The 23,778-nt window shown below is 45.8% G+C and overlaps 1 protein-coding gene across 1 annotated transcript in view; it reads left to right on the top strand.

The window, feature by feature from the left end:
* The window catches only part of syt10 (synaptotagmin X), an 89,838-nt gene extending 66,643 nt beyond the window's left edge, over positions 1 to 23,195 (top strand). Inside the window, exons 6-7 of the mRNA XM_048549608.2 lie at positions 1,368 to 1,497; positions 20,177 to 23,195. Coding sequence (XP_048405565.1) covers positions 1,368 to 1,497; positions 20,177 to 20,248 — 202 coding nt within the window. The 3' untranslated portion in view covers positions 20,249 to 23,195. The remainder of the gene's footprint in view (positions 1 to 1,367; positions 1,498 to 20,176) is intronic.
* Positions 23,196 to 23,778: the final 583 nt, after the last annotated feature.

Below are 23,778 nucleotides of genomic sequence, written 5' to 3'. Positions count from 1 at the left end.
GTAGTAATTGAAATTAAATTCCAACAGCTGTTACAGTGGGATTTGAGCATGTTTCCCTACCTCATCAGCCTGGTAACATTTCTACTATACGGGAGCCTGCAATAATTACAAAGCACCATTAATTTAAGATGCACCCTCAGAGGATGCCGGCTTCTCATCCCACCACTTGTTCTAGCTTTGGTCCCTTATTGAGTTGGGCAGTTTGTTGAGAATTTACATTGAGGCTAGCTACATGTTGTGGGCAAATGTAATGGTCCAGGTGCACAGTATCAAGGTTCCTGAGTTTTGAATGCCACCCTTTCTGTCCAGTAGCTGGGGGGACAGCAGCAGAGTGATAATGGCTAGTCATTCAAACCATAAGTTTGAATCTCTGATGGTGAGACTGTTGATGAGATTTAATTCGAATACAAACTATATAATTACAGCTTGTTTTAATGGTGACCAGATAGCTCTCTTTAAACTAAACCCATCTGGTTCATTTTAATGAGAGAGAGAGAGATAGCAAGGACTCCAGATGCTGGAGTCAGAGACACAACGTGGAGCTGCAGGAACACAGCAGGCCAGGCAGCATCAGAGGAGCAGGGACATTGATGTTTCGGGTTGGGACCCTTCTTCAGAAATGGGGAGGGGGAAGGGAGCTGGAAAATAAATAGAGAAATGCGGGCTGGGGCTGGGGGAAGGTAGGTGGGATGGTGACAAGTGAGTGCAGGTAGATAATGGTGGGGATTGGTCAGTGGGATGGGTGGGGTGGATAGATGGGATTAAGATGGACAGGTTGTGTCCACTCTAGGATGCAGGGATGAGAGGGAGGGTCCGATATCGGATGAGGCCATTAGGCTGGAGGATCCTGAGGCAGAATGTTTTAATATCTTTTTAGGGACGAAATACCATTCTTGCCCAATCTGCCTTTCATGTAACTCCAGAGCCATCGCAATGTGACTGATACTAACTGCCCTCTGAAATGGCTCTGGAGAGCTAATCAATTCATGGGCAGCTAGGGGTGGCAACAAATGCCAGGCTTGCCAGTGATACCTATGTTTGTGTGGCATAAAGCAAAAATTATTAGGAAAAGAACTTAACCATGAGTATGCTTTATAACCAATAGTCATAACACCATGTTTCTCACAAATCTGTGAATAAAGGTAGAGTTACAGGTGCAATTTGCTTGTTTGAAGTATAATGGACAGAGTTCTCCAACAACAGATACATTTAAAGGAGGTAACAAAGTGTAGAACTGGATGAACACAGGAGGGTATATTTTCTTCCCCCTGAATGGTGTGTAAGTTCTGTTTTTGTGTCTCCTGCTTCCTGCCTTACCACTTGCTTTAGTGCCAAACTAACAATGAGTTTCTGCTCCCCATCCACAGCGTTGGTCACAATGAAGTCATTGGGGTTTGTCGCGTCGGACAAGATGCTGAGGGACTTGGTCGTGACCACTGGAATGAAATGCTGGCATACCCTCGCAAACCGATTGCCCACTGGCACCCATTGGCAGAGGTAACACTGGCATCTGGAGCTTTCACCTGACTCAGGCTCACATGTAACATAAAGTGTGGGGCTGGATGAACACAGCAGGCCAAGCAGCGCATCAGGAGCACAAAAGCTGGTGTTTCGGGCCTAGACCCTTCAGAGAGCCTAAGGTCTAGGGTCTAAGGGTCTAGGCCCGAAACGTCAGCTTTTGTGCTCCTGAAATGCTGCTTCGCCTGCTGTGTTCATCCAGCCCCACACTTTGTTATCTTGGATTCTCCAGCATCTGCAGTTCCCATTATCTCAGGCTCACATGTCACTGGTTAGACAGGAGGTAACAGGAACTACCTCAATGTAGCATTCACCTGTTTTATACAGCTGTAACATAATAAGTTGGCAAGTTATGTTACAGCTGTATAAAACTTCAACTAGGCCACCTTTGGAACATTACTTGCAGTTCTGGTCACCACAGTGCCAGAAGGACGTGGGTGCTTTGGAGAGGGTGCAGAGAAAGTTTACCAGGATGTTGCCTGGTCTGAAGGGTTTCACTTACGATGAGAGGTTGGTTAAGTTCAGATTGTTTTCACTGGAAAGACGGAGGCTGAGGGGCACCCTGTTAGAGGTCAGCAAAATGTGAGAGCCGTAGACAGCGTGGATAGTCAGTGGCTTTTTCCCCAGTGTGGCAAGGTCAGCTGCAAGAGGGCACAGATTTAACGTGAGACAGGGAAAGTTTAGGGGAGAAGTGCGGGGAAAATCTTTCACAGACGGTGTGGGTGGCTGAAACACTGCCAGTGGAAGCAGGCATGTAAGCTATGTTGAAGGCATATCTTGATAGATACAAACAGGAGGCAAACAGAGGGATAGATACTGTGCCTGGGCAATAAGTTTCAGAGAACAGGTTTAAATAAGGATTATGAATCAGCGCAGGCTTGATGTGTCAAAGGGCTGCTCCTGTGTTGTGTTGAATTGTTTTATTGCATTGTGGTGTGAAGCTGATGGGATTCAGTGCATCTTGACTGGCAAAATTGTTTTTAAATGACTGGAGGACAGATTTTTGGGAGGGTGGAGGTGCAAAATTCAGCAAGAAAGATTTGCATTTCTGTAGTGCCACTTCAGGAACATCCACAGCCCTTAAATACGTACTTTTCGAAGTGTAATCACTGTTACAGTGAAGGAAATCTGGCAGCCAGTGTAAGCGCAGCAAGCTCCTATGTGTTTTCCTGATGTTAGTTGCAGGATAAATATTCATGCTTGGCTTATTAGGTTTAATGTTTGCCTTAGGGATAGAAAGCACAAACAAATCAAAACACCCACATTAGTGACGCTAGCACTGCTAATATCTTCTACAAAGAATGGCAGGCCATGACACCTAATTTCTGTACTTTGTGCAAATCTTATCAAGTGGAAAATGAGGTACATGATTAATTTTGTCTGTGACTAAGAGATTGACATCTGGGTCACAGAGGTCATGAAAATACGAATGCAAACTGCAGACACTTGTGTACACACATTGGGCTTTACTATTCAGGTGGGGAGTTAAAGTCCAGAGCTGATCTGTATTAAAGGATTTTAGTATCTGTCTGGAAGAGACGAAGGTGTAAGAGCACAAGTTGGGCATTCATCCTATCAAGTCTGCTCTGCTGTTAAAATGAGATCCTGGCTGATCTGATAACCCTCCAATTGCCAGTCTTTTCTCCGTAACCCTTAATTCCCTTCCAGATTGAAAATCTGCCCAATAGGATCACTGACACTAATTTAATTTATTGTCCATGGGATGTAGGAATTGCAGGTATTCTGTATTTATTGAGAGTCAACCATATTACTCTGGATCTGAAGTCAAATGTAGACCAGGATAATAAAATGTGAGGCTGGATGAACACAGCAGGCCAAGCAGCATCTCAGAAGCACAAAAGCTGACGTTTCGGGCCTGGACCCTTCATCAGAGAGGGGGATGGGGAGAGGGAACTGGAATAAATAGGGAGAGAGGGGGAGGCGGACCGAAGATGGAGAGTAAAGAAGATAGGTGGAGAGGTAGGGAGGGGATAGGTCAGTCCAGGGAAGACGGACAGGTCAAGGAGGTGGGATGAGGTTAGTAGGTAGATGGGGGTGCGGCTTGGGGTGGGAGGAAGGGATGGGTGAGAGGAAGAACCGGTTAGGGAGGCAGAGACAGGTTGGACTGGTTTTGGGATGCAGTGGGTGGGGGGGGGGGGGGGGTGGGGAAAGAGCTGGGCTGGTTGTGTGGTGCAGTGGAATCTTTGCAGGAGGGTGGGTGGGAGGAGGAGGTGCTCCAGAGGAACTCGAACAGTTCATCCACTTCACCAACACCTTCCACCCCAACCTTCAGTTCACCTGGGCCATCTCCAGCACATCCCTCACCTTCCTGGACCTCTCAGTCTCCATCTCAGGCAACCAGCTTGTAACTGATGTCCATTTCAAGCCCACCGACTCCCACAGCTACCTAGAATACACCTCCTCCCACCCACCCTCCTGCAAAGATTCCATCCCCTATTCCCAATTCCTCCGCCTCCGCCGCATCTGCTCCCACGATAAGACATTCCACTCCCGCACATCCCAGATGTCCAAGTTCTTTAAGGACCGCAACTTTCCCCCCACAGTGATCGAGAACGCCCTTGACCGCGTCTCCCGTATTTCCCGCAACACATCCCTCACACCCCGCCCCCGCCACAACCGCCCTAAGAGGATCCCCCTCGTTCTCACACACCACCCTACCAACCTCCGGATACAACGCGTCATCCTCCGACACTTCCGCCATTTACAATCCGACCCCACCACCAAAGACATTTTTCCATCCCCACCCCTGTCTGCTTTCTGGAGAGACCACTCTCTCTGTGACTCCCTTGTTCGCTCCACACTGCCCTCCAACCCCACCACACCCGGCACCTTCCCCTGCAACCGCAGGAAATGCTACACTTGCCCCCACACCTCCTCCCTCACCCCTATCCCAGGCCCCAAGATGACATTCCACATTAAGCAGAGGTTCACCTGCACATCCCGCCAATGTGGTATACTGCATCCACTGTACCCGGTGCGGCTTCCTCTACATTGGGGAAACCAAGCGGAGGCTTGGAGACTGCTTTGCAGAACACCTCCGCTCAGTTCGCAACAAACAACTGCACCTCCCAGTAGCAAACCATTTCCACTCCCCCTCCCATTCTCTAGATGACACGTCCATCATGGGCCTCCTGCACTGCCACAATGATGCCACCCGAAGGTTGCAGGAACAGCAACTCATATTCCGCCTGGGAACCCTGCAGCCTAATGGTATCAATGTGGACTTCACCAGCTTCAAAATCTCCCCTTCCCCAACTGCATCCCTAAACCAGCCCAGTTCGTCCCCTCCCCCCACTGCACCACACAACCAGCCCAGCTCTTCCACCCCCACCCACTGCATCCCAAAACCAGTCCAACCTGTCTCTGCCTCCCTAACCTGTTCTTCCTCTCACCCATCCCTTCCTCCCACCCCAAGCCGCACCCCCATCTACCTACTAACCTCATCCCACCTCCTTGACCTGTCCGTCTTCCCTGGACTGACCTATCCCCTCCCTACCTATGCTCTCTCCACCTATCTTCTTTACTTTCCATCTTCGGTCCGCCTCCCCCTCTGTCCCTATTTATTCCAGTTCCCTCTCCCCATCCCCCTCTCTGATGAAGGGTCCAGGCCCGAAACGTCAGCTTTTGTGCTTCTGAGATGCTGCTTGGCCTGCTGTGTTCATCCAGCCTCACATTTTATTATCTTGGATTCTCCAGCATCTGCAGTTCCCATTATCTCAAATGTAGACCAGACTGGTTAAAGAAAGCATTTTACCCTCCTGAAACCGATAGTGTTTCTTTCTTATAACAATTGAGCATTTTGTGGTCATCACTGAGACTACTTTTCAAAGCCAGATTTATTAACTGAATTAAAATTCCACCGGCTACTAAGGTGGGATTTGAACCCTTGTCCTGAAAGTGGTGAGGCTTTTGTGTTTCTAGTGCCAAGATTTTACCACGATGCCACAAGGGGACAGTGTTTTGGTTTTAAAATCATTCCATTTGGTTATTTCGCCATTTCATCAGAGGTTCTAACATCACTGGCTTTGTTTGTGCAACTTGCTCTGACCAAAAGACGCTCACTGAATAATACATTTGTTGCCCACTCAGAATGAGAATAGGACCGTAAAGAGATACCACATCATTGACTGTCTCCAAACACAGCTTTCTTCAAAGGCATCAGCCGATGGGGAGAAAGGCATAACTGGTTGAGGAAAGTGAAAAGGATTAAAACATTTGAAGGCAAAAGGAACATTCAGCCCATCAAGTCTACTCCATCATTCAATAACGTTATGGATGATCAAACACTTCAATGCCTTTTACTAACCCCCCGTTCCCACAACCCTGTAAACCACTGGTAATCAGAAATCTGTTGATCTGTACCTTTTAAACATACTTAGGCTGCACTTCCACAACACCCCCCCCCACCAACCCCCATCATGGTGGATTCCAAAGATTCACAATCCACTGAATAAGAAGATTTCTCCTTATCTTAGAAAAAGCACTCTCCTTATTTTTTTAAAGCAATGTCCCCTGGCTCTAAACTCTCCAGATAGACAAATTCTCCCGCTCCTAGCCCCAGCACCCAATTACACCTCCCTTCAATTTCTGCCTGGGCTTACATCTCTGCTAATGACCAGAAGTTGGGCTGGGTGGTCTGTCCACTAGTACAGAACTTGCATGTTGGGGTAAGGTGATTTCTTATTAAAGAAATTACATTTCCAGATTATAAATTGGCAGCTGCTGAAATTCACAAATAGCTTTATGCCTTGTAGTTTGCTCTGTAATTTCGAACCTAGAAGGTGCTAACTAGAAGAGTTTTTTGGGACTCTGCAAGGAAGTGAGGATTCATAGTTTGATTGTTTCAGGTAGGTTTAGTAGATTCTGGAAGTGCTCACCTAACTAGATGTTGCTCACCTTAATATGAGCTGAAGGGAAAATGTCAATGCATCTTAGAAAGATCAGATATTCTCACTGTGATTGAAGTTCCAGGGTATTAAAAGGAGCAGAAGTAGTGTGCTGTATGTCGCTGCCTGTATGGCAGCAACACAACTATAAAAGAAGCTGTGAACCATTACTGTGACGAAGGTGACGAAATATCCACAATTGACTAATTTGTACCAGAAATTGCAACTTACCAACTGTATTAGTAGCTGTCACAGTTTAAATTGAGGTTAAAAAGGAGTCACCATGTGCTTAAGAAATGCTGTTGTGACTGAAGTAGCAATTAATGCACAATTTTAACACTAAGATTGATTTTAGGCAACATTGCTGAGTGTTACCATTTGGAGGTTAACCATTAACAGAACAATCTATAATGCTGTTAATTAAGAAGAATACTAAGCAAGCCTCAAAGCCTTCATGATTCCAAATAACCTGGAATTTTCCAAGATTGGCACAACATTCTGCCAGCTCTACAGGCTTCAGGTAACAAAAGGGCCTTAAAAGGGACTGACTTGGCAAAGTATTCAGACTCTGTGGGCCCAACTTGGGGGGTACTCTGCAATTAAATCAGTCTAGTGTGTGCGCGGAGACACAACTGATCAACAGGCACCTGCAATCCCAAAACAAAAAACTTTGCACGCGTGCCTCACTGGGCTATTTAAAAGAAAATCCTGATTTTCAGAGCTTTCAAGTAGAATTATGGACCAGGAAACCTTGTCTTGCAATTACTTTGAGAGAGCTAATATGTATGTGTACCAAAAATGCTGCAAAAGCTCAGCAGGTCTGGCAGCACCTCAGCAGGGTCGCCGGACCCAAAACATTAACTGTTTTCTCCTTCACAGATGCTGCCAGACCTGCTGAGCTTTTCCAGCAACTTTGTTTTTGTTCCCGATTTACAGCATCTGCAGTTCTTCCGGTTTTTACGTGTATCAAGGACTCTGGCTCATCATCACTTTACAAAGCCATGCCATTTCTAGTGTTGTTTTGCCACACCCATCTTCTCAAAGTGCATTGCCTCACCTTTCCATGTTGACCTCCATCTGCAATACTTCTGACCATTTCACCATGCTGCCCATATTTTACACCATCTGCACACTTTATAAGGCTGCACCCTGTATCTGATTGCCGATCACTTACAAAAGTTGCTGGGAGGAATATGCTCGAAACAAACCCTTAGAGAGAGGTGATAGAGTAACCACCACCAGACCTGAAACCCATCCATTACCACTGTCCTTTGCTTCCTAAGTCAAATTCTGTATTCATTCCATCACTGTCCTAAATTCAGTGAGTTTTTATCATAATGATGTGGCATTTTGGCAAAAACCTTCTGTAAGTCTACATATATGCACCATTCACTACATTACTGCGATTGACCTTCGCTGTAACATCATGGAAAAAATAGATAAGTTTAGTTACTATTAACTATTAACAAAAAAAGTCTTTTTATTGAGTAACCCATGTCTTTCCAGTTGCACATTTTGTGCTGATAATGGTTTGCATTAACTTCACCATCACTGATACCTGACTGGCCTGTAGCTTTGTGGTTTATCCCCCTCTCCTTCCTTCTGTAATGCTCCAGTCCTCTGTCACCACCCCGGTATTCAGTGTGTTGAAAGATTGTCACTAATACCTCCAACCATTTCTCCTTTGATTTATTTTAAGAGACCACCTGGATCATATCAATTTTCAGAAATCCAATTTTAGTTTTTAGTAATTTCTCTACAAATCCTAATTTCTTTCCTCCATTTGTGTAACCTTCACCTTTTGTGAAGGCAAATTAAATAAATAATTTAGCCTCTTTGTTTAAATATACATTCATGGGATGCAGGCATTGCGATTAGACCAGCACCTATTGAGGTTGGTTGGCTCGCCGAGCTGGTTTGTTGTTCCGCAGATGTTTTGTTCCAATGCTTGGTAACATCCTCGCTGCAGCCTATGATGAAGCGGTGTTTTCCTGCCTAGTTTTTAAACTCTGGGGTCTGTTGCAATGGATTGCCTCACTTCCGTTTCCTCCGTAGTGGAGTGTATATGGGGTCAAGTTCAATGTGTTTATTAACAGCGTGCTTTGTGGAGTGCCACGCATCCAGGAAGTTTCATGCTTGTTTCTGTCTAGCCTGTCCCAGGATCTTGGTGTTGTCCCAGTCGAAGTCGTGGTTCTCGTTGTCCACGTGGATTGAGAAGTAAGAGAGCACTGGTCATGTCTTTTTGTAGCCAGTTGGTGTTCAGGTACTCTTGTTGTTAGTTTTCTTCCTGTTTGTCTGATGTAGTGTTTCTCGCTGTCTCTGCAGGGGATCTTGTAGATGAGGCTGGTCCTGTCCATGGCGGGGAGTGGGTCTTTAGTTTGGGTGAGCAATTGTAGGGTTGATGTGGGTTTGTGTGCCACTCTGATGCACAGCAGTCGTAGAAGTGTGGTGAGTTCTGGTGTGTTCCTGATGTAGGTTAGTGTGATGTGTGTGTCGAGGTGTGTGGAATGTTTCTGATGCTGTTCCTGTAGGCATTTTCTGAGCCAGTTCTTTTGGATATCCATTATCCTTGAACACCTGGAAGAGGCATTCCTCATCCTCTTGGTGTAGTTCCGTGTTGCTGCAGTATGTTGTTGCCCTTTTTAAATATAGGGTTTGCACGCAGCTTCATTTGTGCGTGCTGAGAAGTTCAATACCTAGTCTGTGTGTGGTTTTTCTGTGTACTTTCATTTGCTGTTCCCCATTTGTCTTGCGCTCCACCATGAAGTCCAGGAATGGGAGCGGTTTGTTCTTCTCCTCTCTGGAGAATTTTATTTGGGTGAGGGTGTTGTTTGAGTTTGTGTCTCTCTTCGAATTTGGTCCGTTTAATGACGAAAGTATCATCTGTGTGGCGTATCCGTAGTTTCGGTTGTGTTTGCGGAAGGGCTGTCCTTTCCAGTCTTTGCATCACTGATATTGTTTGATATCACTGCCCTATTCACATCAATAGACATGTCACTAGCAAGGGGAACAATGACAATACTACTTGAACAAGAACACGACCCCAGTGAAACCATCTCCAGGGACACAATGCTTAAACTACTGGACCTATGCCTGACCACCCACTTCACCTTCCAGGGCCAAACATACGAGCAAATCAACGGGACACCCATGGGATCACCTACCTCCGGATTCATGGCAAAAGACAGTGATGCAAAGACTGGAAAGGACAGCCCTTCTGCAAACCCAACCTAAACTATGGATACGTCACATAGACAACACCTTTGTCATTGAATGGACCAAATTAGAGGGGAGACACAAACTCAAACAACACCCTCACCAGAATAGAATTCACCAGAGAGGAGGAGAAGAACAAACAGCTCCCATTCCTGGACATCATGGTAGAGCACAAGACAAATGGAGAACTGCAAATGAAAGTACGCCAAAACACCACACAAACAGACCACAAATTAAACTTCTCAGCACACACAAACGAAGCTACCTCTATGCAAACACTATATTTAAAAAGGGCAACAACATACTGCAGCAACATGGAACTATGCCAAGAGGAGGACAAATATCTCTTCCAAGTGTTCAAGGATATTGGATATCCAAAGAACTGGCTCCGGAAATGCCTACAGGAACAGCATCAGAAAGATTCTACATGCCCCAACACACACATCACACTAACATACATCAGGAACACATCAGAACTCACCACAAGAGTTCCACAAAAACTGGGCATGAGAGGGCACACAAACCCACAGCAACCCTACTACAAGTGCTCACCTGACCTAAAGACCCAATCCCTGCCATGGACAGGACCAATGTCATTGATAAGATCCCCTGCAGAGACTGTGAGAAACACTACATCGGACAAACAGGAAGGAAACTAACAACAAGAGGACATGAACACAAACTGGCTACAAAAAGACACGACCAGTGCGCGCTCTCATCTCAATCCACATGGACAAGGAGAACCACAACTTCGACTGGGACAACACCAAGATCCTGGGACAGGCTAGGCCGAGACATGCACAGAAATTCCTGGAAGCGTGGCACTCCGCAAAGCACACTGTTAATAAACACATTGAACTCGACCCCATATACATTCCACTGCGGAGGAAACTCTGAAGTAAGGCAATCCATCGCAACAGACCCCAGAGTTTAAAAGCCAGGCGTGAAAACACACCGACGCTTCAGAGGCTGAACTGAGGATGTTACCAAGCATTGTAATAAAACATCTGCAGACCAACAAACCAACTCAGCGAGACAACCAACCTCAACACCCACAAACCGATCTACAGATCTACACCAAAACCTTAGATCAGCATTTATTGCCCATCCCTAATTGCCCAGAGGGCAGTTCAGAGTCAACCACATTGCTGTGAGTTTGGAGTCACATGTAGGCTAGACCAGAGAACAACAGTTTTCCTTCCCTAAAGGACACGAGAGAACCAGATGGACTTTCCCTGACAATTGACATTGGATTCATGGTTGTCATTAGATTCTTTAATTCTGGATTTTTATTGAATTCAAGTTCCACCATTTGCCATGATAGGATTCAAACCCAAGTCCCCAGAACATTACCTGGACCCCCGGATTAATGGCCAAGTGATGTTATGACTAGGCCACACCTCCCAAGAAGATTTCACTTTAGGTTTTAAATAGACCCATCTCTTTCGTTGGCTCAGTACTTACTCAATATGTAGACACAGATGTTTCATTCTTCAATTTAATGCTTCCTGTTAATCTTTTCTTGCAACTTCTTTTCACCTACCGTAACAACTCTTAAACTTCTTCCATTACTTTCCATAATCTTCCTAGTTATTAGCTGACCTTTGGTCCTGACAGTTTCTGTATGTTTCCATTTCCTTGTGTCTTTCAATTTTTTGTTTCCATTGCTATCCAGGGAGCGGTAACTTTGGATGCTTCCAGTTTGATCATATTGACTTCAACATTTTCTTCATGAATCTTTGGAACACTGTACTCTAAGGAGTTGCTGTGGCCTATTGTTGAGTATAGTTATGACTAAGATTAACAGATCTTTGGGTGCGAAGGGAATTAAGGGAAATGGGAATTAGGAGGTAGATGACTCACGTTTGTATTGAATGTCAGAGCAGGTTTTAGGGACTATATTGTTGTTCACTAAATTCTGACAAGATGCCCGAGAAATAATAGAATGAGGGAACAATGGATGGATATATTAAAGGCTCATTGGGTGAGCATTACTTTTATAAATTTTGGGAGCTAGTAGTCAGTAGGGGGAGGGAGCGTGGTTTACAGATCTCAAAAATGTACGAACTTGGATTCTGTTTTTTAAAAAAATTGTCTTGTAGTACATGGCCACCACTGTTTGTTTCCTATGCTCTCCTTAAAAGGCAAGTTTAAATCTCAGCTTTAGCAGATTAAGAATTTGACAATTTGAGGATTCTAGCTTTTGTTTTTACAAAAAGTTGATATATATTTTTTAAAAAACTGACTATGAAGCTGTAGGATTATTGTTAAAACTCTAATATCCTTTGTATATAAAAGGCTGCTTTCTTTAGATATTTTCTGAGCAATCAGTCTAGTGATATTATGACATACCTCTGGAGTGGATCGGTCTTAAACCTGGGCCTCCTGCCTCAGAGGAAGTGACATGCCCACTGCACCACCAAAAGCCCTCCTTTTACACAAGCAAGTTCTACAGCCGACTCTCCAGATTAGGAGCTAGATTTTGTTTTGCATTTATTTTTGTTCAATGAGTAACCACCATCAGTTTAAAAAAAATCCATGTAGCCAACTGAATATTTACATGCAAAGCCTGTTAAGGGCAATGCGAACCGTCAAAAGTGAGGGCCAAGTAGGGAGAGGGGGAAGGGTCAAAATGATTTCAAAATGCAATTGGAGGGGAAATAAAGCACTGTATCCCCTGTGGTGCCCATTTTTCTCTAAAGGCATCAAGAGCATTGGCCGCTACGTGCTCCATCTCCAATAACATCCAGGCGTAAACGTAACCGCAGAAGAGAGGCAGAAGTTGGCAGAGCTAGGCTTTTTTTCCCGCCCCTCAGGCTGAGTGAGATACAGCTGGCCCTCCACCGCAGGTCAATAATATTTAAATAACAAGCCTCAACTCTGACTGCTGCTTCGCTTTTAAACCTGGCCCCCATCTTCCTCCATTCCCTTGGAGTGTACTTGGGCTAAACACTCACATTGTGGCCTCAAGCCGAATCCACATTGACTCCTGGTGGAACAACAAGGGAGTGCGGTATTAATGGAGGTGCCAGCTTTCTGACAAGATGTTAGATTGGGGCCCCATCTACCAGGCCTGGGGCATGCAAAAGGTGCCAAGGCATTACTCCAAAGAAGAGCAGGGAAGTTCACCCCTTCACTGACCAATATTTAGAATCTTGAAAGAATTTAAATATATTTCTATCTTCTATGATGTTTAGTCACAAATGAAAAATAGTTTCATTTCAAGAACAGTAAATCATTCTGACATTAAACCAGTGCCAACCAATACAACTTTAAATCTCCCAGCACTGTCCCTTGTTATAGTTACTACAACAGCACTTAAGACCATAAGACATAGGAGTGGAAGTAAGGCCATTCGGCCCATCAGATCCACTCCGCCATTTAAATCATGGCTGATGGGCATTTCAACACCACTTCCCTGCACTCTCCCCATAGCCCTTGATTCCTTTTGAGATCAAGAATTTGTTGATCTCTGCCTTAAAGGCATCCAACGTCCTGGCCTCCACTGCACTCTGTGGCAATGAATTCCACAAGCCCACCACACTCTGGCTGAAGAGATGTCGTCTCATTTCAGTTTTAAATTTACCCCCTCGAATTTTAAGGCTGTGCCCACGGCTAACGGAAACAACTTCCTAGCGTCCACCCTTTCTAAACCATACATTATCTTGTAAGTTTCTATTAGATCTCCCCTCAACCTTCTAAACTCTAATGAGTACAATCCCAGGATCCATAGCTGTTCATCATATGTTAAACCTACCATTCCAGGGATCATCCGTGTGAATCTCCGCTGGACACACTCCAGGGCTAGTATGTCCTTCCTGAGGTGTGGGGCCCAAAATTGGACACAGTTACAGACACAATGAGCGCAGATATTGGAGCTTAATTGGCTCACTAGCAAGGGCAGCCTATGGAAACCTAACTTGCATTCCTTTTAAATTTAGAAGAATTAAGGGCAATCAAATCAAGGTGTTTGAAATGATAAAGGGATGTGATCAGGCAGATAGAAAGAAATGGTTACCTCTTGTGCAGAAAGGGCAGGAAAATACATAGCAACCTTTCACTTACAGCCCGGCTGTTCACAAATGAAATCAGGAGCACTGTGCACTAAGGAAATGGTAGAAACCAGAATTCTGTCTCACCAAAATGGTGTGGAAAATGGGGAGAGTTAAAACTTCTAAAGATTAAGATGGTTGAATTTTTGCTGGGCGATAGTATCAAGGTGTACAGTGGAAAGTTAGATTAGTGGAGTTAATCTGACATGATTTGATTGAATGCTAGAACAGCCTTGAGGGGCTGAATGGCCACCTCCTCCTCTATTGCCACTGCTGGATTACTGCTCTTACAGTCTTTTTTAAAAAAAAAACCCATCGCTTCTCAATTTCCCCTTTCAATGATATTACACTCCATGTTACCGTGATCCCACGTTTGGGAAATGTGCCCAGATGCATCAGTAAGAGTGGTGCCAGCAACCCAGGGTCACACCAAGCCTGCAACAATTTCTCTACTATTAGAAGTAATGGCTTCAGATGCAGTTGTACCTTTCACCAACCATCGGCTCAGTAATAAAACTACAGAAAACTTTAAACATTACAACACGCTTAGCTCCTGGTTCAAAAATCCCTCTGTTCAACCTTCACTCTATGTGATGGAGAAATGGTCACACAGGGGATAGAGATACCTCAGTGTGGAGCTGGAGGAACTCAGCAGGCCAGGCACAATCAGAGGAGCAGGAAAGCCTATGTTTCGAGTTGGGACTCTTCCTTCTGACAATCTTTCTGAAGAAGAGTCCAAACCTGAAATGTTAGCTTTCCTGCTGTTCTGATACTGTCTGACCTGCTGTGTTCCTCCAGCAACACACTGATCTCTGACTCCAGCATCGACAGTTCTTACTGTCCTTCACACAGGCAATGTCCTTTTTACAGGGGCAGCCATGACTTTCACTCAAATTTATGCCTCAGGGTCGTGGGGGTTTTAGACTCTTTGAGAGACTTAAAAATATAATCTATAACATAATAGGCTGATAATTGGTGTGCAGGACCAAGGGAAGGATTTCCTGTCATCTTAGATGATTGCAAAAGATCCCCTGGCACTGTTTGAAGAGCAGTAAAGCGCTGACTGGTGTCCTGGCCTTTATTTTGGGAAGAGGATGTAGCATTAGAAATATCAATGAACCAGTAATTCAGAAGTTTCCATCTGGTTTGATGTTGGCCTTTAGGGAAGGAAATCTGCAGGCTTTACCTCATCTGGCTACATCTCATTAGAGACCCATAGGTATTTGATTGACTTCTAAGTGCCCACCAAAATAGCATGACAACCCCCTCAATTAAAGGGCTGTCAGGGATGTGCAATATCTTAGATCAAATAAAAATCATCTCTTACTGGTAAGTAAAGTCACCATAGCCCTACTGGACCATAGAACTGTTCTGCATGGGAGAGGGGGGGATGACTGGTGATAAGTTTGGTCTCAGGTGAGAGGTGAGCTTGAGAAGATAGGACCTTTATGATAAGTGCAGTCAGTGGAGGAATTGAACCCACATTGTTGACATCACTCTGCATCTCAAACCAGCTGTCCAGCTAACTGAGCCCCAATGTACTCCTAGTACTCCCCTCCAAAATAGTTCCACAAGAGCACAAAATACCCATGAGGGGAGGACAAGACACCACTATCTTGACAATAACGTATCATTCAGGGCCATCTCATGGAGCACCGAAGGGTTGGGTCTGGAGTTCCACATAGGCCGGACTAGGTCAGGACGTCATATTTTTCTTCCTCAAACATTGGTAAACAAGATGGGCTTTGCAAAACTATACAAGTATTATGACTGAGATGAAGAGGAGTGCACTGCTTCTCTATAGACCTACTATTTTTTTTTCCAGTTGCTGACATGGCCAGTTATGCATTTTATCTGCATTAGGTTTAAAATAACAAGATCTATCAACTAGATTTCTTTAACAAAAAAAAAATTGTTTTGTTGTAAAAGCCATATTGATTCATCAGCTGATGGACAGGCTAACACAGTTTGAAATGTTTGAAATATTGGTCATTTTTGCCCACACTTGGCCAAACACTAGTTAATTCTCTGAAAATGAATTGAGAAAAAAATGAAATGTTTCAGATGGCTTGCTTGGGCAAATGGTCATCATTAGATCATGACACTGCCAACAGGATTTCCTCAGAAGCGGAGATAATGGGAACTGCAGATGCTGGAGAATCCAAGACAACAAAATGTGAGGCTGGATGAACACAGGCCAAGCAGCATCTCAGGAGCACAAAAGCTGACGTTTCGGGCCTAGACCCTTCATCAGAGAGGGGGATGGGGTGAGGGAACTGGAATAAATAGGGACAGAGGGGGAGGCGGACCGAAGATGGAGAGTAAAGAAGATAGGTGGAGAGGAGAGTATAGGTGGGGAGGTAGGGAGGGGATAGGTCAGTCCAGGGAAGACGGACAGGTCAAGGAGGTGGGATGAGGTTAGTAGGTAGATGGGGGTGCGGCTTGGGGTGGGAGGAAGGGATGGGTGAGAGGAAGAACAGGTTAGGGAGGCAGAGACAGGTTGGACTGGTTTTGGGATGCAGTGGGTGGAGGGGAAGAGCTGGGCTGGTTGTGTGGTGCAGTGGGGGGGAGGGGACGAACTGGGCTGGTTTAGGGATGCAGTTGGGGAAGGGGAGATTTTGAAACTGGTGAAGTCCACATTGATACCATTAGGCTGCAGGGTTCCCAGGCGGAATATGAGTTGCTGTTCCTGCAACCTTCGGGTGGCATCATTGTGGCACTGCAGGAGGCCCACGATGGGCATGTCATCTAAAGAATGGGAGGGGGAGTGGAAATGGTTTGCGACTGGGAGGTGCAGTAGTTTGTTGCGAACTGAGCGGAGGTGTTCTGCAAAGCGGTCTCCAAGCCTCCGCTTGGTTTCCCCAATGTAGAGGAAGCCACACCGGGTACAGTGGATGCAGTATACCACGTTGGCAGGTGTGCAGGTGAACCTCTGCTTAATGTGGAATGTCATCTTGGGGCCTGGGATGGGGGTGAGGGGGGAGGTGTGGGGGCAAGTGTAGCATTTCCTGCGGTTGCAGGGGAAGGTGCCGGGTGTGGTGGGGTTGGAGGGCAGTGTGGAGCGAACAAGGGAGTCACGGAGAGTGTGGTCAGGGGTGGGGATGGAAAAATGTCTTGGGTGGTGGGGTCCGATTGTAGATGGCGAAAGTGTCGGAGGATGATGCGTTGTATCCGGAGGTTGGTAGGGTGGTGTGTGAGAACGAGGGGGATCCTCTTAGGGCGGTTGTGGCGGGGGCGGGGTGTGAGGGACATGTTGCGGGAAATACGGGAGACGCGGTCGAGGGCGTTCTCGATCACTGTGGGGGTAAAGCTGCGGTCCTGGAAGAACTTGGACATCTGGGATGTGCGGGAGTGGAATGTCTTATTGTGGGAGCAGATGCGGCGGAGGCGGAGGAATTGGGAATAGGGGATGGAATTTTTGCAGGAGGGTGGGTGGGAGGAGGTGTACTCTAGGTAGCTACCACGGGCAGCCCTCCGCTCCCTCCGGTCCAACCCCAACCTCACCATCAAACCCGCAGACAAGGGTGGCGCAGTGGTAGTATGGCGCACTGACCTCTACATCGCCGAGGCCAGACGCCAACTCTCCGACACCACCTCCTACCGCCCCCTCAATCATGACCCCACACCCGAGCACCAAACCATCATCTCCAACTCCATTCATGACCTCATCACCTCAGGGGACCTCCCACCCACAGCCTCCAACCTCATTGTTCCCCAACCCCGCACGGCCCGTTTCTATCTCCTTCCCAAAATCCACAAACCTGCCTGCCCTGGTCGACCAATCGTCTCAGCCTGCTCCTGCCCCACCGAACTCATCTCCACCTATCTGGACTCCATCTTCTCCCCTTTGGCCCAGGAACTCTCTACCTACGTCGTTGACACCACCCACGCCCTCCACCTCCTCCAGGACTTCCAATTCCCTGGCCCCCAACACCTCATCTTCACCATGGACGTCCAGTCCCTATACACCTGCATTCCGCATGCAGATGGCCTCAAGGCCCTCCGCTTCTTCCTGTCCCGCAGACCCGACCAGTCCCCCTCCACTGACATCCTCATCTGCCTAGCCGAACTCGTCCTCACCCTCAACAACTTCTCTTTTGACTCCTCCCACTTCCTACAGGCTAAGGGGGTGGCCATGGGCACCCGCATGGGCCCCAGCTATGCCTGCCTCTTTGTAGGTTACATGGAACAGTCCCTCTTCCTCACCTACACAGGCCCCAAACCCCACCTCTTCCTCCGGTACATTGATGACTGTTTCGGCGCCGCCTCTTGCTCCCCAGAGGAGCTCGAACAGTTCATCCACTTCACCAACACCTTCCACCCCAACCTTCAGTTCACCTGGGCCATCTCCAGCACATCCCTCACCTTCCTGGACATCTCAGTCTCCCTCTCAGGCAACCAGCTTGTAACTGATGTCCATTTCAAGCCCACCGACTGCCACAGCTACCTAGAGTACACCTCCTCCCACCCACCCTCCTGCAAAAATTCCATCCCCTATTCCCAATTCCTCCGCCTCCGCCGCGTCTGCTCCCACAATAAGACATTCCACTCCCGCACATCCCAGATGTCCAAGTTCTTCCAGGACCGCAACTTTCCCCCCACAGTGATCGAGAACGCCCTCGACCGCGTCTCCCGTATTTCCCGCAACATGTCCCTCACACCCCGCCCCCGCCACAACCGCCCAAAGAGGATCCCCCTCGTTCTCACACACCACCCCACCAACCTCCGGATACAACGCATCATCCTCCGACACTTCCGCCATCTACAATCGGACCCCACCACCCAAGACATTTTTCCATCCCCACCCCTGACCACTCTCTCCGTGACTCCCTTGTTCGCTCCACACTGCCCTCCAACCCCACCACACCCGTCACCTTCCCCTGCAACCGCAGGAAATGCTACACTTGCCCCCACACCTCCCCCCTCACCCCCATCCCAGGCCCCAAGATGACATTCCACATTAAGCAGAGGTTCACCTGCACACCTGCCAACGTGGTATACTGCATCCACTGTACCCGGTGTGGCTTCCTCTACATTGGGGAAACCAAGCGGAGGCTTGGAGACCGCTTTGCAGAACACCTCCGCTCAGTTCGCAACAAACTACTGCACCTCCCAGTCGCAAACCATTTCCACTCCCCCTCCCATTCTTTAGATGACATGCCCATCGTGGGCCTCCTGCAGTGCCACAATGATGCCACCCGAAGGTTGTAGGAACAGCAACTCATTCCACCTGGGAACCCTGCAGCCTAATGGTATCAATGTGGACTTCACCAGTTTCAAAATCTCCCCTTCCCCTACTGCATCCCTAAACCAGCCCAGTTCTTCCCCTCCCCCCACTGCACCACACAACCAACCCAGCTCTTCCCCTCCACCCACTGCATCCCAAAACCAGTCCAACCTGTCTCTGCCTCCCTAACCTGTTCTTCCTCTCACCCATCCCTTCCTCCCACCCCAAGCCGCCCCCCATCTACCTACTAACCTCATCCCACCTCCTTGACCTGTCCGTCTTCCCTGGACTGACCTATCCCCTCCCTACCTCCCCACCTATATTCTCCTCTCCACCTATCTTTTTTTGCCTCCATCTTCGGTCCGCCTCCCCCTCTCTCCCTATTTATTCCAGAACCCTCACCCCATCCCCCTCTCTGATGAAGGGTCTAGACCCGAAACGTCAGCTTTTGTGCTCCTGAGATGCTGCTTGGCCTGCTGTGTTCATCCAGCCTCACATTTAGTTGTCTTTCCTCAGAAGCGATATGTTCAGAAGCTGTTGAGAGGAAATGTTCCAGCAGCCCCTTTCTCTAGATTTTTTTTTCCTGCTTCCACACACTCTGAAGGGCTTTCCTAGGGAGTTAACAAACTGAATGGCTACAACTTACATGTGAAGAGTTGACACCCCAGCCCAACTCCAAAACAATATCAAATAGCTACAATTCCTGACTGCGAGAAGCTCTCGCTTGTGACTTTCCCAGTCTATACCCTTAGCTTTTTACACACCTTAAGGCATTAAAAATTCCATTAAATGTCTTTTGAAACCCTCCGACTATGTAGTGCTTCCTCCATACTGACCCAATGACAACATAACACTGTACCAGTGCCAAGGGAGCGCCGTGCTGTCGGAGGGTCAGCACCGAGGGAGCACCATGCTGTCGGAGGGTCAGCGCTGAGGAATTGCTGTACTTCAGAGAGCCTCTTTGCTGGGTGAAATACATCAGGGCCCAATTTGCGCAATCAGGTAACGGGAATGATGCTCAATTAACTTTACCAAAGATGCCCATAATCCCTTCTTTGGTTTCCCATGGTCCGTTGGATCTTCCTGGGTGAAAACTGGTTCCCGTGCTTCCCTATTCAAAAAACAGTGACTAGACTTTGAATGTAAAATACTGTGGAATGTGTCACCATCATTTACAGAATTACAAGTTCTTTATAATAAAAGCAGAATTCACAGGTGCTGGCTTTTGGAGTAATTATGAAATGATTCTGTTACAGGCACCAGGTCGAGCGACCAGCTTTGACAGCCAAGGATCCTGCCCATCTCCAAAACTGCCACCCACACCGTAGAAATGCTGCTTGTCCAAGGCCAAATACCTCTGGATTGCTGCTGGAGGGCATCTGGAATTGTCTGTCTTATTGACAGTGTAAGTGAAGCCCACAACACTGTCAAATGATTGCATAGAGCTGATGGTCCACACACTCTGCAAAGAGCTGCAAGTGATCACTGTCATGTGAAAGTGTCAGTGATGGAGATTGCCTTTTGCTGAAAAGCCTTTGATTAGGAAACTGGGAATACAAGGAGACCATTCAACCCCTCTAGCCCGTCTTGCTCATTCAGTTTTGATAGTGGTTGACCAGTACCTTACACTTATTTGCCCATCTTGGTGAAGAATTCTGATCAAATGGTGGTACCATTAGGCTACAGACCCGAAACGTCCTATCCCCATAGATGCTGCGTGACCTGCTGATTATTCCTAGTACTTTCAGCATCCAGAATTCCTCTCAAAAAAAACCCACTCATTCTAGTCTTGACATTTTATTTTCAATTGGTACCGAGCCTTATCAGCTTTCAGAGAGGAGGCAGAGTTGGAAATTTCTACTCCCCTTTATGTGAAGTAGTATTTTGTTACTTTAATGCTAAATGGCCTGCAGCTTTAAGCCCATGGCCCTTTGATTTATATCTCCACTTTCTCCACCCCCAAAACCCCCAGCACAACTAGAGGAATAGAGTTTCTGCTGTATTAACTTCATTAATCATATTAAACCTCTCAACTAGTTTGCCCCTTGATATCTCATACTTGTTGGAAGACCAGCCTAAACCTGTCCTCATTAATGATGAGGTCCTTTTAAGAATCCACTCTTAAAAAGACAGACTTTGTAGAGAATAAAACCTGTAGGGTAACCCTTAGAAGCTGAGACTTAGATGTGAACAATTTTGAAGTATGAATATGAAAAGAGAACAGCCAGGGCTATACTGCAGTTGAGGTACTTGATGACAAACATAAGCTGCAAAGTCTGTTGCCATGACACAGGCAGTTACCTGGGAACCAGGAGAGTGTCCTTCCTATCTGGCAGTGGAAGCTGGCAGCGTGCTGCAGCCACTATGTTCAAGATGCAGGTTAACATCCCAACAATCTACAGCTCATTCGTCCTCTTCTAACGTCCCTTGGAATTTCCGTGGAGTGTTCTGCACACTGGTGGGTAGGAAGTGGTTTTCAGGATTTGGCACCAGCCCCATTGCAGATTTCATGCGAAAGACTTCTGACGTTCACTCACTAGGTCTTGTCACTAACTGATCACCAATCACAACACCCACCTTAGAAGTCAGCTGTCAGTAATGACAATCAGTAAATGCAGTCCATTAGCCGTTTGTATTAATGTCATTTTCAAAGCTTATAGCATCTTAAGTGCCTCACAGAAGAAAGCCATTTGGCTCATCATTTGTTCACTGGCTCCCCGAATGTGCATCATGACTTAATGCCATTCTGCTTCTCCTTCCCCATATCTCTGCAAACTGTTTTGATTTAAATAATCATCTAATGCTCTCTGCTTCAATTGAACCCACCTCTGCCACACTTGCAGGCTCAATTTATTTAGTAGTGATAGAAACACCTGCTTCCTCTTTGCTGTGATGCTATGTGAGTTAAAAGACAAGGAAAATAGCTCATGAATCTAACATTTGTGTGTCATTGACGTAAAAGGTTCTAAATGGTAATCGCGACAATCAGTAAGAGCTCTAACCCCAGTATCTTTGAGTAATGCACCCTAAGCCTGAGCATTTCTAATATTGATTGAATTACACAGATACATCTGCTTTAATTAAAACTTTTTGATTCCTGTTTAATTGTCTAGATCAGGTCTCGGCAATTGCTTAATTCTCTGAAGACTTTGATTAGAAATGGTTCTAATCATAATCTGTCCAAGAATGGACATAAATGATAGTTGTAAAGAAATAAAATCATGGGCTATAAAGTTATAATGTCACATAGTTTCATTTAATTTTCAAGGCAAAATTGGTGGGATCCTTTAACTCTGCCAGAGTGAAAGGGATTTGTCCAATTTCAAAACAGTTTGCAATTTTAACACTTCAAATTTTCAAAATGGAAATGTCAAAATTGCAAACAGCTTTAAAATCTAGTCAGCACCTGAATTTAACGCCACAAAACTAAAACTGCAAAACATAACGACTTGATGCAATTGCAAGGTTGGCAAAAAAAATCCTTTTGTTCATTCTGATACAATGACCAGTAAGGATTGGATATGCTAAGCAGGAGATATGCAAATTTAATTCGTGTGTTTCAACCTGGCATTTTCACATATCAATGGTGTACGTGTGATAAACTGTTCTGTTGCAAAGTTTTTTTTTTCTCTTTTAAAACCTGCACAAGATTTTTGCAGAGCATTTTTATAAACAAAAGAATTGTCCTGGTGTCCCTGTTTGTCAGGCAGCTTTCTAACACGCTGCCCAATGTTGTCAACAAGAAATGATTGTTTTTAAAAAAAACATTTTGGGAGAAGTAAAAATTATGTTTGGACCGAATAAAAAGCAGACACCATTTAGCGACAGTTTCTTAACACCCTTGCAGTGTGCTGCGATACATTTTTGTGACTATAATGTAGTGGTAATGCAGATAGATGTACCAACACCAATAGTAAATATTGTAAAAGAGTAAAGACTGTGCATTACTTGTATGTCGCTGATTAGCACTGTGTAACTATTTTGAAGTAAATGTGAGCTAAAATGTTGAAATTGAAATGTTCTGGTTCATTCTGCTGCTGTCTTATCCCATTGTGATTGACGCACTGTTGATGGGGTTACGTAGCGTGAACTTCCTGTTGTGAGTCTGACCAATCACTGCATCGTGTGTGACACTCACAGATGGAGAATATATGGATTAAAATGTCATGAAGTGTACAGTTTGTGATATATTTTGTAAAATCATAATTTCATTAAAATTATACAGCAAATATATGTTTAATATGTATTTTGAATATAAACAAATAAATAAACTTGTAATTATTTTAATATGGTGAAAGACGCTCTGTGTTTCGTTGATGTTATAGAGGCTCAATGAGTGTCCAGAAATAGCTGCCCAATTCAAAGTCATCAATAAAATTAATCAGTAGTAGTTAGCCAAACTAATGAAGTATTGGGATGAGTCATAAAAGATGTTGAAAGAGATTATTTTAACAGAATTTGAATCGGACTGAGATACTTCCTAACCCACCTGTTTAGAGATGCTTTTAAACATCTCCAGAGCAGATAGGACTTTAACCTGGGCCTCCAGGCCATGGGTACAGACACTGCCACTGTGCTAAAGAGGGCTCTTGCACCATGTTTAGAATACTGAGCGTCACAAATCTGGTCTTCAGGTTTGGTGATGCACCTGTTTGTGCTCCCAATAGTGATTAGACTCCGTGGCTCGTATTTTGAGCCCCTCCTCCTTTTGTCAATTCCTTAATTGTCATTTGCTGTGTGCAAATTGGCCACTATATTTCATACATTTTTCTAATTATTGCTTCATGGGATGTTAGTTTGGCTTGCTAAATCAGCTCTTTTGTTGCCCAACCCTGAATACCCTTGTGAAGTTGGTGAT

The sequence above is a fragment of the Stegostoma tigrinum genome, chromosome 18 (assembly GCF_030684315.1).
Source record: "Stegostoma tigrinum isolate sSteTig4 chromosome 18, sSteTig4.hap1, whole genome shotgun sequence".
Classification (NCBI taxonomy): domain Eukaryota; kingdom Metazoa; phylum Chordata; class Chondrichthyes; order Orectolobiformes; family Stegostomatidae; genus Stegostoma; species Stegostoma tigrinum.
Note: the sequence above shows the minus strand (reverse complement) of the source record. Positions and strands in the feature narration are given on the sequence as shown.